Source organism: Magnolia sinica, chromosome 3 (assembly GCF_029962835.1).
Source record: "Magnolia sinica isolate HGM2019 chromosome 3, MsV1, whole genome shotgun sequence".
NCBI lineage: Eukaryota > Viridiplantae > Streptophyta > Magnoliopsida > Magnoliales > Magnoliaceae > Magnolia > Magnolia sinica.
The window spans coordinates 14,266,237-14,282,994 of NC_080575.1; the positions used below are offsets into that span (position 1 = coordinate 14,266,237).

The window sequence follows — 16,758 nt, forward strand, 5'->3', positions numbered from 1 at the left end:
GATGTGCATGCTGAAAGTATTTTGATTGTATCAGACAATGAAACTCCATCTTTTTCCCAGTAGATCTGACAAGCTTTTGAGATTATTATTGTGCAATTGTTTATAAAGCATTTTTTACTGTCTTTGAAAATTCTTAAACCTTTCTAAATATTTTTAAGCTTGAAAATTTTCTTATTATTTTCCCTTTAAATTGTTGACCTCTCTATAATGGGCAACTTGCTGAGAATGATCAGCTCATCACATTTGTTTACATATTTGAACTTGAAAAATGGTACTTGATTAAACCTCTCTCTCTCTCTCTCACACACACACACACAAATAATAATAATAAATAACTCATACACTTCATTAATAATTCTAGAAAATCTGGATCTAGAAACATAATGAGATTGTAATATTTACAAAGATCGAAGCACATCACCTATAAATTTATTAATATGAAACCAAATTTTTACATCCAAGCATGACAAGTGAATTTCAAAAGAAACACCACAACCGTACAATCAAGCCAGGATCTACAAAATGTTGGGAAACCTCGAACCTCTCCTTGCTTTAGCGACCTGGCTTTTTTCTTTTTCTTTTTTTTCTTTTTTTTCTTTTACTTTTTTCTTTTTTTAAAAAAAAAAAACATAAGGACCACCAAGTACAAATCACATGGATACAAATAGTGTGTGGGACCTCATACTGCATTTGAAAACCAAAAATAAAAATAAAATCACTGACTACCTTACATCCAATCATAAGGATGGCCTCATACATGATCTGTATGATGATGTTGATCATGGTCACCCCACTACACGATGCATCTCTGTCTCATGCTTCTCACTTCTCTCAACCACCAATCAAAGAGGCTCAAATTGACTGGACGAACAAACAAGCGCAAGAAGAGTATTCAGTTTCCATCATGGCTTCGGAAGACTACCCTGGGTGTATGAACCCCCCACCCATCCCAGATCCCGGCGTCCAACCAGCTCCCATTCCACATCCACAATCACCATCTACATCAGCTTCACCTTCCGATGATATTTGTAGTTCCAAGTCAAGGGAAACATGAATGCTTATGATTGCCGATCTCCATCTAATGCTACTTTCAGTTATTTAGGCATTAATGAAACAAGAGTAAAGATGATATTGTTAATTTTCCTTGTTCTTTTTTACTTTCTGCCTTTTTCTGTTTGGCATGATGCCATTATCATCCATTACCTGTAATATTTCATTTGACTAAAAGGCTCAACAACAAAACTGTGTGCCTTGTTTACAAACAAATCCTGAGCACATCACAGAAAATTCAGTAAGCTATTTATACTCATGATTGGTTCTCTACTAGGTTAACCTTACTGTAGAAAACTGGCTGATTTTAGTATCCTGGGCTTGCAATCATTCATCCCAAGCTAGCGTATCTGCTGCCATGTTTCCATCTTCCTGGAGTACGTTGCGTCGAGTTATAAAACACCCTCAAACAGCAGCTTACATGAGACGGATAGAAGATGGCGCTGAAATAGCAGCAACCTTCTGAGCCCGCTGAGCCTCACACTTGTATAGTTCCTTCAATTCTTTCTTTGCACGTCGTGCTTCCCGTCTCTCCTCTTTTATAGCAGACTTGCGTTCTTTCTTTTCCTCCTTTGACTCCTCACCATGTGGCCTCCTCTTCTGCTGGTGATCTCCCAAGCTTGGTGCTTTCTTCTCCTTTTCCATGACATTTTTCCTACCCATTGGCAAAAACTCCACCGGAAGCTTCTCCTTTCCTCGAAGAGAAATCACATGATTGTTGTTACTCGAAGCACCGGAGATAGCTATGGCAAGTCTCTTCCTAGGCTTTTCTGGAGCTTGTATTTTCCCAGGGTGGTTATCAAGATTTGAATAAGTAGAAACAATAGTCCCACAGTCCCACACCTCAGATTCATCGCTGCTTTCCTGCAGAACCATCATGTCCGCATTATCTTGGTTTTCATTACTGTACATTTCAGCGTATTCTGCACACTTGCGGATCACATCAGCAGAGAAGTCCATTTGTTTCCCTTTGCTTGATTCTTGATTCCCATGAATGAAATCACCAGGAACTCTATACTGGTCATTGAGTTCAAGGTCATCCATTACATGGTCTTTAAGAGCATGATTCAGCTTCAGTGCAAAGGATTCATTTTCAGCGGTGAATGAACCATCATCATCACTATCACAGTCTCTGTCATACTCCCGTAGGGTAAGCAAATCAAATTGCTCATCTAGAAGACAACGCACTCAAGGCTTCTCACCGTCCAACTCATTTTCACCTTCCTGCTCATGACTTTTCAAATCAGCCCCATGAATCGACTCGACTTCCTGTACTCAAGAAGGATACTCAGCGATTTTCTCCTCCTCCTCATCTTCAGGAACATTAGCTTGAACCACAAAATCCTCTTCCAAGTCCTGGCTAATTCCAACGCATGATTCCAATCGCCGCATTCTCCATTGTCAAGCATATCTCTCTAGGGAGATTGGCTCTTCTCTTAGACAATATTGCCTCCTACATTGGCCAAGCCATCATCTACTAAGTTAGACAGTAGTTGATTTTTCATGTTAGCTAGCTCCTATTTCCCCTAGTTCGTACGAGACTTTGCTAGGACGGAAAGGGGTAGGCAATAAAGCAAAGTAATTACAATTGCACAAACAAACCCAATAAGAAGGCAATTTGAATTTTACGTGGAAACACCCTTGTGGGAAAAAACCACAACACAAAGATACAAGTAATGCACTATGAAAGAAATATTAGAAGAGATAGATGATCTTACCAATTCGAACAACCCTCGAATCTCCTTTGAATAGCTAGCTATTCCCTTGAACCCTTTAGAACAACTTAGAAATCCCTACTCCTGATTACATCCAATATATATACTACCCAATTGGAATAGGAAACAAATAGCACTCTTACACAATTGTCAATGCTCCTTCGATGGCATCGACAACCATCGAGGACCAGTCAATGAAATCGAAGATCCTTCGATGCCAACAAGTAGCAACCTTCAAAACTGTCCAACAATCTTCTAGGATTTTATTTTTTCTCGATGGGATCGAGTGGTGTATGTCGATGACATCAACAGACTCTATTACAGACAACAAATTTAAGACATTAGACAACACCTAAATGTTGTTCTTTCATCAATGAAGTAGACAATGTGCTCCGTTAGTACCTTTCTTCCATCCCCTTGTTTGTGCAGAAAGATTGGAGCATATCACCTACAATTTTATTGATGTGAAACCAAATTTATACATCCAAGCATGACAAGTGAATTTCAAAAGAAACACCACAACTGTACAATCAAGCCAGGATTCACAAAATGGAGGGAAACCTCTACCCTCTCCTTGCTTCAAGGATCCGACTAATTGCAATGCATGATTCCAATCCTTGCATCATCTATAACGTCTTGGAAAAATCTGTACGAAGACCCGAGTTTCACCTCAGGCAGAAATCACTCAGGACCAAATCCTTTAGAAATTAGGCGAGAATTAGCTAATGCTAAACTAGAGTACCTGTGAAATTAGCACTAATCACTTTAAATATGATCTGCAAGACCCAAAATGTGTAAAATCATTACCGCTACATTACCTTAAAACTTAGGATCAATCTCTAATCCCAGTTGCTCTCGGGAGCACACCGAAACTCCGTATCGGACCTAGACCGCGCGTCGAAAGTCCGATTACTACGAAACCATACGGTTATGACCGCCTTGCTGGACTTGACTACCACCTCAAAAATCAAGTCCTAATATTATCCAGAAATGAACAAATTGAGCTTGGAGCAAAGTGTGTGAGAAACGCGAATACCTCTAGAAAGAGAACTGAAACTTTAGTAAATTGAGTCGTCTCACTTGCGGGTCAAATCTAAGGATTCAGACCATCAGAATCTGACCCAATTACACCCTCGGATCAGGAAAAATTTCCAACGCATGTCAATGCACTTGTGGCCCTGATCGAGTACCGGTGACCGTTGAATTGAAATTGGTCCGCCACGGTCGATCTGTAAATGCGATCGAACCAAAAACTTAGCTTAACCTAGATCTAATGTCAGGGAGCTTAAGTACGACCGCATGCAGAAAAGGGGCCTCCAGAAATGCTCCGTTAAGCCGAAATAGATGGGTTTTGGCTATAACATAAGTATACCATGGCCCTAGGGCCATTGAGCTCACGTTTGAGCCTATATAAGGGCCTTAAACCCTCTCTCTCCCTTCACATACGAATTTGCAAACCCTAGAGAGAGAAGAGAGAGAAAAGAGAAGGAAAGAGAAAGAAAGAGAGAGAGAGTGTGGGAGATTGTTCTCGGGACTCAATCTCGCCGTTCTACGTGCTTAGCTACTGCTACCGTATCGCTATTCCGGTGATTTTGATTCCATTTTCGGATAAAAAATCCTAACCCTAATCTATTTTAGGGATTCAAATAAGGTATGTGATAAAATAGCTAACCTATTTCATATTATAGATTGCCGTTGTGCCGTAGACGAAGGCGGAGTGTTCAAACTGAATCCGTTACGAGTTTACCAGCGAAAGGTGCGGACTATAAACATATAGGTTATGGTTTTCAAGGCTTTCAATGTCGGTTAATGATTTATAACCGACTGGGTTGCCGTTTCACATGTTAGATACGCTGTTTTCCTTGCTTTACGGCTATATATGAACTATGTTGAATATATAGGCTATTCCATGTGTAGGTTGAAATGACGGGATATGTCGGGAATTTGGTTTTGTGCTTGCCATGATTATTCACCATGAACATGTGATTGTTGAATATGTGACAACTCCTTATGAAAGGATTTGCCCTAATATAGCTTATAACTGAGTTGTACCGTGTAGGTTGAAATGTGTAGTCTAAGTGTTTGTGGAAATGATTGAATGAGTATGGAATTTGAATCCCTGCTTGCCATGATTATCCATCGTGAATATATGCGTGTTGTATTCGTGACAACTCCTTAGTGAAAGGATTTGCCCTAATACATGTTATGATCAACATACGTCATGTATGTTGATGTGTGTAGTCTAAGTGTTTGTGAAAATGTTTGGATGAGTAAATATTTAGTAAAGTGTATGTTATATAGGTGTTGAGGAGAGATTCTCGACTACCTTAGCTATGTGTATATATCCCTTCATGTAACTTAGATTAAATGTGTGATTTAGCATGAAATGCATTTGTGCAAATTATGTTTACCTTGTATTTTGTGAAATGTTCAATTGGTTACGTTACTTGAATTAATTATTTAACTTTGATATGCCTACCACATGTGTTATCCTATTATATTTACATGCGTTTGGGACTACTACGTAGTCCAAGCTATTGATAATGGTTCTCGAATGAGTGGCTGAGTTAGCTTCGCCACAACAGATATATTCGAGGAATCCGAGTCGTACGGAGTTTGTCAACAGTGGTTAGGCCACACGGAGTGCTTACGCACTTCATGTTGATCATCTCGATGTACGCTCGTACCAGTCGAGCTTGTCAAGTAACCCGATTGACCCGATGTATGTTCACCATGTATGGATGCTATTGCTTGAACCTAAGGTACCAAACTCACCAGTGGAAATCTCGTTAACCTTTGTACCTCGATCCGCTAAGACTAATGAGCTGGACATGGTGGTATGGGACACCGTGGTCGAGCTGTCGGCCTACGTTGGGGCGACAAGCCTCCCCGTAGTGACTAGTGAACAACACCGTCTCGTGAGCCGAATACAGTGGTATGGGACACTGTATTCGAGCTGTCGGCCTACACTGATCAAGTGACGAGCCCTTTGTAGTGACCTCGAGCATACTCTGAGACTGCATTGAGGCGACGAGCCTTTCCGTAGCAACTAGAGTATAAATTAGGCCTACACTGATCAAGTGACGAGCCCTTTGTAGCGACCTAGAACCGCAACATCGTATGAGACTAGCTAGGACTGACGACCCTAGAATGGATCATTGTTTGGAAAATGATACAAGGGAGGTACCTTAGCTTTCCAAAACTCTGTATGAATAAATCTAATTAAGTATTGGCTAACATGAGCATGCACCACATTGCATGTGCTTTAGCGAGGAAGAGCACTTTCGGGTGGTTGCAATGCGTGCCGTAAGATGAAGACGCTGAGGGAGTGCAGGCGAGGGCATGCATCATTATCGCATATCATTCTTACATTAACAAGAGTATCTAGGACATGTTTGTTGTACTACTTTATCATTACTGCTTGATTGAATTGATAACATGTTAATCACTCACTCCCACATTCCGGGACGGTGTTTTAAACACCAACCAGACTTTGTCTTAGCTGCAGATGATGGCGATGCCTACGAGGCGGAGCCAGACTTCGAGGATGACGACGAGGCGTTCTCCTACATGCAATTATCGAGCGGGTTCATGTGAGCCGTGTCCTGATTGTCGAGGCTGCAGGGACACTGACTAGATGCCCTTGCACTGTTGTTCTGTATTTTGGGACACACTTGTATATTCATTTTGATCACTTTGAGAGTATACATGTATATGGTTAACCTAGTGACATTTTCACACTCTGGAGATCTACAACAACTTATACGTTATATCTATCAATCACAGTCTTCCACTTGTGTAAATTTATTCGTCTCTGGAGTGTGATATGTTGTTTGGCTTAATCCCATTCATCTTTAATGCACTAACACAGACAACATTAAATCATCATTATCTATTGTGCATAAGTGATGCGTTGGAACTCGGGAGTTGAGTCTATGCTCGACCCCTGATTTTCAGGGCGTTACATCATCCATTGTCAGGCAAACCCCCTCTAGGGAGGTCGGCTCTTCTCCTTGACAATATTACCTCCTACACTGGCCAAGCCATCATCTACTAAGTTAGATAATAGTTGATTTTTCATGCTAGCTAGCTCTCTTTCGATTTCCCCAGTTCGTGTTAGACTTTGCTAGGATGGCAAGGGGTAGGCATCTTTAGGCATTCTGTCACCACATTAGAGTCTGACTCCACAATAACATTCTGTAGGCAAGGTTTTTGTTATGTTTAATATCGTCAAGAATTGCCTGCAGCTCTACTACCATGCTACTAACAGACCCAATTTGATTATTTTGTGCAATGCATGTAGATAGTTTGATAGCCTTTGCATCAAGTATTAGTTAATTCACATGCTCTATTAGTTTTAAACTAACCGGACCAAGGTAGCTCTCCAAACCTAGTTGAAACCAAGGTTATAAAACTCTTCCACTTGAGACTCGAGACTCACTCAAGTGGTTGTTTTTGTTGCTAAAGTGTAGGAAAGTTGAGAGGTTGTGCACCTCAAACTAAGTTTCGTCATGTTTTTTTCACTTGGTGAATAACTTGATTTGAAAGGAGACTCATTCTAGTCATTTTGTTGTGTTTTATTGACAAATTCCAACTTCGTTGAGTTGACCTTGTTGTCACTCGACGACTTTACCAATGTAAAATCCTAACTCTCACTTTCCATAATTCAGCATAATTGTTTGGGTTTTAAGAGGACTTTTAAATTCGATTTTCAATTCATAGGGTTAAGGATCCAAAGAGCTTGAGGATGAGACAATGATGATGATAGTCAACAATGTGAGAACACCCATTGGTGACCACAACATTGATTGATGTAGGAAGATGGAACAACAATGCTGATAAATTACTGACAATTTCTTTAGTGGTGTCCAAAAGGCCTTGTTTGGGTTTTCTTTAATTCTAAAGAGACTCTAAATTCTTGGGATCCTAGATTGAGATAAATCTAGATTTATTTTTTTTGGAACTTTGTCTGCTCTCAGTTTAAGAGCTTTTATTGGTAGTAATGAAGGAAAAGAAGAAAGGAAAGGGAGAATTTGGAAATTGGTTTTAAGCTTTCCTATATGTGGAAGGAGAAAGGAAGAAGAAAACAGACAAATTTGATCTAGTTCTAATTTTCCTACTTTTGTTTATGCATTTACACATATATGTACACATATATACATATATGGGGAGTTGGGACAATGAATATGTAGAGTCCACTCTGTGGTAATTGGTAATTACCATGGAGTTGGGCCCACCTTGCAGTCTGTATGCTATCCAACCTGCCTGTAAACAGGTCCAATCATTAGGTGGGGATGTCCCAAAAATTATCCAGATCCAATGATTTGGTGGGCTCTAGTTTGTGCTGAGCTCTACTGTGTGCACTGTTTGGCATCCAAACATCCAAATGGTGCACCCACCATGAAAACAGGACCCACAAAAATCAGGCCAATATATTCATCAGGCAGGCTCCACCACTGAATTCTATACGTTGTTGGCTCCATGGCGTGGCATTAATTTTCTTTAGCACAGCTCACTAGAGTCTTGTACCAGCCTTATTTCTGGGGCATCCCATTTTCACAAGGGACACACCTAATGCCTGGTTTGGATGTTTTACACGCACTCACACACATTGCAATGAGCCCCACCGACAACTCAGCTCCATATAGAGTGCCCACACACAACTCCACAGATTCGGAACCCTGTGATCATTACGAGAGCCCTAAAATCAGCTTGATCCAAAACTCCTGTTTGCCATGACAAAGGTAATAATGGGGAGGTTGATGCCCATAATTGAGACTTGTGTTATTCAGCCCCATCACATGGCGTGCATATTCTGTGCAAATCATTCATTAAGTGTGCCTAATCAAGATCAAGGGACATCCCAAAAATCAGCTTGACCCAAAATCAGGTGGGCTACACCACCTGAACCTAGAGGTTGTTCATAGTATCCCCGATATTATCCGTATCTCTAGATTGGCGATACTGATAACACTGATAATATCAGAGCTTCTAGGTATTGGCAAAGTACTGTCAATGTATCTATATCGCTAATGTATTGACAATATTTTTATTAAGCAAATTCCAAGTGTCGCCAATGCATTAACAATATTTTGATCATATATTTTGATCATATCGCTAGTGTATCATTATCATAAAAATTCTGCTTATTAAAAAAAATTCCAGTTCAATTTTTTCATGGGCGCATGGTTGTATGCAATGTTCAAATTGTCGATGATAATATCACGATACTATCGTTATTGCAACATGGGACCACAATCTATCATTTTCTTTCCAGTTGTCGATGATTTTTTGATGAAATATCATGTTTTGTCGACATTCTGAAATATTGATGGGTGTTTGTATGGAAGTTTGGATGGTTGGACTGATTTCTTATGATAATACATGCTTTTAAGCCCCCATTAAATGGAGATTTATTTTGTATGCATTCTTTTTGCAAAATTTTTTATTCTTAAATATATAAATATGTGTATTTTAGCATGTTCTTAAGTTTCACTAAAAATTTCCACCGATTTCCCCAATGTTTCTCCGCATTTCTGGTTATCGACATTATTATCGACAATATCGATAATGTTTCCGAAACTCTGACAAACAAAACTTGTAGTGATATCGATACTTCGAACAATGTGTAGAGTTTTATGTACTATTCTACATTATTCCTTGTAGTGTGGCCCACTTGAGTTTTTGACTGTTGATTTTTTAGCTTCTTGACCAACATGAAAGGGTATATCTGATGCACAGTTTAGTTGTCACTCACACACGGTAGGCCCCCAATGCTTGAATGTAAGGGAATTTTCTCATGCAATAAGACTATTAGATCATTCGTGTATATTGCTCAAATTAAAAAATTCCTAGTATCTTGAGCAGTATTTAAAACATTGGAATTCTTGGAAATTTGAAATCTTGGAGAGTTGAGTGGATTGGAAACTTGGCCAAGTTGACTTGCAAGTTAGTATAGTGTGTCATATGTAAATTGTTGATGGGATCTTGTGCACATGTAGTTTGCACCTTTTTTATTAATTTTTTTTTATTTTACCAAAAGGGTGTCAGGCCCTAATTTCATTCACAAGCTTCAGGAAATACATTCAGGGGCACCCAGGAAAAATGTCTGGGAACCCCTATCATAGTTCCAAAAAGGAGAACCCTCCAGACTACAAACAAACAAACCACTCAAGCCCTCCTAGACTGATCCCTTAATGCGCCCAAGCCGACCTTGTCCAGGAATAGACTTCCTCTGACGAGTTAGTGGACTTGTTTAGTTTTTAAACCTTGACATTAATAACCTTGTCCACAAATGTAGTTTGCTCCCAAGCCATGGATATTCTCACAAGAGTTAGTGGCACCTTGATGATAAGTAGAAGTGGTGAAAATCCTAACCTTAACCATAGTGCTACAAGAAGAAGGTGAAGGGTTGTTGAGAGGACCATTAATGGTGGAAAGAGAGAGAAAGTGTCATTAATGTCAAGGTTTAAAAACTAAACAAGTCCACTTGAGATTTGTTAGATTCTTGATCAAACATCCTAACACACGTCCTTGATTGGATTGGATTTTGTCACAACGACTCAATCGAGTGAGTTGAAAATTTCTAGTTGGTTATGGTGAGGATCAGAATGTCCATTTCAGTCTAGTCCTCTCTCAACGACTCCCTTTGTGTTGCTCCTTGCCATCAATTCTTCCCTCAAGGAATCTCTAGAGAGGAACTCAATCAAGTTGGAGACCTAACCAACTTGGATTGAGAGATAGAGAGATGGCCAAGTTGGACAATCCATTTCTCACCAGAACTTGGCTGAATTTTCATAGTCATTGTGGAAAAATTCAATCCAATTGGGATGAGTTTTGGGGCAATGCAATTGGGAATCTAGCCAGTCTTGGGTTCCTTGGACAATCCCATGTGGATCAACCAGTCCTTCAGTTGTATCAATGTCACGTTGGATTGTCCATTTCTCACCAAAACTCTCATTATGTAAAGATTTGATCTAATTGTGTGTGTGTGTGTGAATTTGGGGCGATCTGACTAGGTATCTAGCCAATCTTGAGTGCATTGGCCATCCCAAGTGGATCAGCTGGTCCTCAAGTCGACTCGTTGATTTTTTAAACTTCCAAGTTGAGTGACACAACACCATTTGTCAAAACTACTAGCCGTGAAGAGTGTGGAAGCTTAATTGTAGAATGGAATCAACATGGGGATAAATAACCATTGGAATCCATTGAGCAACTTTGTAATGAATTGAGAGAAACCCCAAGTGTGTGAGATCCATGAGTGGCTTAGTTAGTTCAAGCTTAAACCTTCAACAAATTTTCCACACCTTCTATAGAATTTTAGCGCAAAGAAAGACAATCAACTATGTTATGAAATATTAGATCTCAAAATATTTATGAACTTCTTTGTAAGGGAAAAAAAAATCATAATATTAACATAGCCGACAATCATTGCTTTTAATCCTAGCAATATATAAACCAAAAAATAAACCAATTTCTCCTTTAACCCACATACAACCAATCACGCCTTAAATTAAATCGAGTCATTGACCATAACTCATTCATAGGTAATGTGATTATGGGGTTGGTCGAAAAGCTAAGTCAATGGGCATTCGAATAAAATCCTAGATGAAACTTAGTCTTTATGTTAAACAAGCTTAGCTAGGAAACTAGCTAAAAAACTAAGTTAGGAGTCTTATTCCTAGGGAAGTTCTCAATGGGACCCACTAAATTGTGATTGATCAAGTGAGCTAGTTGATCTAAATATGATCATGATCGTCCTTGGTTAAAGACGACAACCCATGCATGATATGCTGAAAATATGGCCAATAGGCACTTTTATCGTGTGCTGTTGAAAAAAATTAACTATACAGAATATCTTGGGCCAAATGCAAGATGCATCAGATGCATCAAACTTGCCAAATTGGAAAATCTTAGGCTCAATTTTTGTTTAAAGCAAGGTTTAAATTTTGGCAAGTCGACTTAGAGCCTAGTTGGGGTTTTGCTTAAAGCAAGGTTTAAATTTTGGCAAGTCGACTCAAAGCCGAGTTGGAGTTTTGGTTAAAGCAAGGTTTAAATTCATCCAAATAATATCAAATTTTGACACAACAAGTGTCTTAGAAAACTCAGTCGAGTTTTGATGAGGACCAAATGAGCCAATTGAGCCCTCTCTCTCTTGCTCCGCCATCGATGCTCCTCTCAATGATTCTCTCTCCGTAACGCCCTGAAAATCGGGGGTCGAGCATAAACTCAACTTCTGAGTTCCAATGCATCACTTATGCAACATAGATAATGATGATTAAATGTTGTCCATATTAGTACCTTAAACATGAATGTGATTATACCAAAACAGCATGCCATACTCCAAAGGCAATTAAAGTACGCTAGCGGAAGACTGAGATATGTATATAAATTGTACAAAAATAATTGTAAGCCCTTAAAGTATGATTGTCACTAGGTTAAACAATTACAAGTTTAATTCAAAAATATATAAAAAAACCAGAAAGTGTAATGTTCTCTATCCAAAACCCTGTAGCCCCGTTAGTGCAACTCCAGGTCTACATAGACCCGCCAGAGAGTTGCATATAGGAGAACTCTTCCTCGTCATCGTAATAGTCCGGGTCTGCCTCATAAGCATCGCCATCACCTGCAGCTAAGACAGAGTCTGGTTGGTGTTTAAAGCACTGTCCCAAAATCTGGGGGTGAGTGATCAACTCAGTGGAGCTATAAGGCAAAGGTTAACATGTTATCAATTCAATCAAGCAGTAATGATAAAGCGATACAATCAAACATCCCTAAGTACTCTGGTTAATGCAAAAATGATATGTATTAATGATGCATGCCCTCGCCTGCACTCCCTCTGTGATCTTCCTCTTACGATCGCAGCATGCACCCCTTCCTCTGTGCTCAACACCAACACCAAAGGCACATACAATGTGGTGCATGAGCATGATTACTAAGTTCTTATTAGACCTTTTCATACAGTAGGATTGGGAAGCTAAGGCACCTCCCTTTATGTCATATACCCAACATTGATCCATCTAGGGTCGTCAATCCTAGCAGTCACATACGATAGGCAGTTTTCAGGCTGCCACGAAGAGGTTCGTCACCTCAGCGTGGGCCTGGTTTATACTCTAGTTTACTACGGAAAGGCTCATCAGCTCAACGTAGTTTCTAGTGTACACCCAAGGTCACTACGGGCTCGTCACCTGATCATAGGCCGATAGCTCGAATACAATGTCCCATACCACCGTTTTGGCTCATGAGTTTGGGTTACACACTGGTCACTATAGAGAGGCTCATCACCCCAGCGTAGGCCGACAACACGACCACGGTGTCCCATACCACCATGCCCAGCTCATGAGTCTTAGCGGATCGAGGTACCAAGGTTAAACGGGTTTTCCACTGGTGAGTTTGGTACCTTAGATTCAAGCAGTAGCGTCCATACATGGTGAACATTCATCGGGCTAATCGGGTTACTTGACAAGCTCGACTGGTATGAGCATACGTCGAGCCGATCGACATGGAGCGCGTAAGCACTCCGCGTGGCCTAACCACTGTCGACTAGCAGCGTACGACTCAAATTCCTCGAACGTGTCTAGTGTGGCAAAACAACCTCGGCCACTACTCGGAAATCATTACCGATCGCCTAGGCTACATCGTAGCCCCAAACACATTTCATGTACATTAGGCATTTATATGTACCAGTCCAAAACCGCATGTGCCAACCGAAATCAGATACAAATCTTACTTGAGCAATTTAATCACACACATACTACACATATTATCATACACAGACATTTCATTCATACAGCACATAATAATAAGATAGGTTATAGAAAGGGTACTATATCCATACTTAAGGGTATTGAGAATCCTATCTCAACACCCTCCATACATGCATTTAAACAAGCATTTTCTCATTCAAGCATTTTATCAAACACTTAGACTACACATATTACACACATGCACTTAATTAGTTTAAAATGCATGTCATAGCAAATCCTTCTACATAGGAGTTGCCATATCAACAAAAATCATGAATTCTCTAATGACAATCATATCAAACACGAATCATAATTCCACATGCATTCAGACATTTCAACAAACACATGGAATGCATTTAAAATCAACATAGTTTACATATATGTGTAATTTATAAAAAATATCGTATCTAGCATATGTGATAGCAATCAAGTTAGACATAAATCATTGTTGACATTGAAAGCCTTGAAAACCATAACATAAACATTTATAGTCCGCACCTTTCGTCGATAAACAAGTATCGAACTTAATTTGTATGTCAAGTCTTCGTCTTCGGCACGACAACCACCTATAGCATGAAATAGGTTAGCTATTTCATCACTTACACTATTTGAAACCCTAAAACAGATTAGTGTTAGATTTTCTTACCTAAGAACGGAGTCGTAATCGCTGGAATAGCGATGCAGAAGAGTTGATTCAACCCGTGGAGCGATAGGGAAGAATCCCAGGGACGGTCTCCCACTTTCTCTCTCACTTTCTCTCTCTTTCCTTCTCTCTTCTCTCTCTTCTCTCTCCTAGGGTTAGGAATTCGTATGGAATGAGAGAGGGGTGGGTTTAGGCCCAGAACTGATGGGAATGGCCCCAAGGCCATGGTATACTTAGGTTATAGCCAAAGACTGTCCGTTTCGATCCAACGGAGCACATCTGGAGGCCCCTTTTCTGCGTGCGGTCGGACTTAAGCTCCCTGACATTGGATCTAGGCCAGGCTAAGTTTTCGATCCGATCAGATTTATAGATCGACCGCGGAGGACCAGTTTCAGTTCGACGATCACCGGTACTCGATTAGGGCCATAAGTACACTGACATGTGCTGGAAATTTTTCCTAATCCGAAGGAGTGATTAGGTCAGATTCCAATGGTCTAAATCCTTAGATTTGACCTGCAAGTGAACGACTCAATTCGCTTAAGTTTTAGTTCATTTCCGAAAGATATTTGCGTTTCTCACACACTTAGCTCCGGGCTCAAGTTGTGCATTTCGGGATACTATCTGGACTTGATTTCCGAGATGGTAGTCAAGCCTAGCAAGGCGGTCATAACCGTACAGTTTCATAGTATTCAGACTTTTGACATGCAGTACAAGTCCGATACGGAGTTTCGGTGTGCTCCTGAGAGCAACCGAGTTTTGAGATTGATTTTAAGTTTCAGGGTAATGTAGTGTCAACGATTCTACATGTTTTGGGTCTTTCAGTTCGTATTTAAAGTGATTAGTACTAATTTCACAGGAAACCTAGTTTAACACTTAGTTAATTCTCGTCTAATTTTTAAAGGATTTGGTCCTGAGTGATTTCTACTTGAGGTGGTACTCGGGTTTTTGTGCCAAATATTTGTCCGAGACATTACACACACACTCTCTCTCTCTCTCTCTCTAACATTAATGCTTTTTCAACAATTTTCTCCCTCCCTCTCTTAGTCATTAATGCTCCTCTCAAAAATCTTTCCCTTCCTTCTTGCCCTAGGGTTAGAGTTTTCATCTTAAACATCCATACTTAAGCAAGATTTGGGCCATTCCTTACATAGCCCACACTATATTAACTCACTAGTTGGCCCATTTTGAAATTTTTATTTTCAAATTCTCTTCTTTTCTTTTTTTTTTTTCTCACTTCATCTCGAAGAGCCATGATCATTAGCATGATGGTTTTGAGTAGTTCTAATATGACGTGATGATTTTGCCCAAGTCATTAGCTATCTCTAAACCCATTCCTACCCTACAAACAATTCATATAACAAACACTTGTCTTCACCTTCCAAAAAAAAAAGTCATTTAAATGGTCAAGCTAATAATCTATCAAGAGGTCTAACAAAAGAAGTGAATTTAGTATAAGTTTCGTTTAATTCTATAAAAATGTAGCTTTCAAATAGTCTTACAAGGAGAGCATGCTCAAATATGAATGCCACCATATCCCACATTTATAGAGAATGTTACTAGGTAGCCAATGTTTTGGCAAAATTGGGTAGCACCAATATGTTGAATGTGTTTTCCCAATCTAGCACAGAGGTGTCTAGAGAAAAGAGTTATTTTTTCCTTGACAAGGCAAGTGTGAAGAACCTTTAAATTTTCTAACCCTTGGCCGGTTTTGTTGCCACATCATTGTTCTTTTGAATTTTTAATATAATTCCTTAGGTGAATGATGGGGCCCTTCCTTTATAGGTGTATTTCTTTTTTTATATAGGCCCTTCCCCTTATAGGTGAATTTCTGTTTTGATATCTAATGTACACCACAGCGGCACCGAACCACCACACCAAAAAACTAGACATGCTCATATAGACTTCAAGAATAACTTCTTAAACCACATGATCTGTCAAATAAATTATAAATGCCAACAAAGTTTCTATCTTCCTTATCCTTCCATACACCTCATATGGTAGAAGTGAAAGGAAACACGCCAATAGCTATTTAATCATTGCAAAATGAATTTAATCAAAAGATTATTTGCTCATGTAGAGAGGGTCTTTTATTATGGATTTAACCAGTTAAGGATCAATGTGATGAGTTTCAATGCACTCGTCGATCAAAAAGGAGATGAAATGAAAACAGGTGTTCACACCTCTTGTCCTTCACAACAACAATGGTGTTGACTATAGTGGATTCAAGATGTTGGATCTGGTGATAATTCATACTAAACACAACATCTTCAACAATGTGATAGATGACAGAGGTGGTGACGATGTTGTCAAATCTGGGGGAGGTTTGTGAATTGGGGAGGAGTGACAGATTGACAATGGGGCTCTATTGACGGTGTAATCATAGATGGGTTGTTTGGTGATGTGCAAGCGATAGTTCTTTGGTGGGTTGCAAATGGACAAAGATGAATCTAAGGTGGTGGCTGATGATGAACGATTGCCGTATCTGATGGTTTGTTAGAGATGGGCAAGTTCGACAAAAATGAAGAGGTTTTCAATGGTAGATCCAGCACGTCTTAGGTTTTAGGAGTTGAATCTAGAGGGTTATAGGGATGGAAAAACTTAGATG

The 16,758-nt window shown here is 39.7% G+C and overlaps 1 protein-coding gene across 1 annotated transcript; it reads right to left on the reverse strand.

The window, feature by feature from the left end:
• Positions 1–1,129: 1,129 nt before the first annotated feature.
• Positions 1,130–2,402, reverse strand: LOC131239572 (uncharacterized). Its single transcript, XM_058237338.1, has one exon. It carries the CDS (start codon positions 2,092–2,094, stop codon positions 1,468–1,470), a length of 627 nt encoding a protein of 208 aa, XP_058093321.1. The 5' UTR covers positions 2,095–2,402; the 3' UTR covers positions 1,130–1,467.
• Positions 2,403–16,758: the final 14,356 nt, after the last annotated feature.

Excerpts from the sequence above, each read along its gene's own strand:
- LOC131239572 (XM_058237338.1), bottom strand. The coding sequence starts at position 2,094 with ATGGATGACCTTGAACTCAATGACCAGTATAGAGTTCCTGGTGATTTC.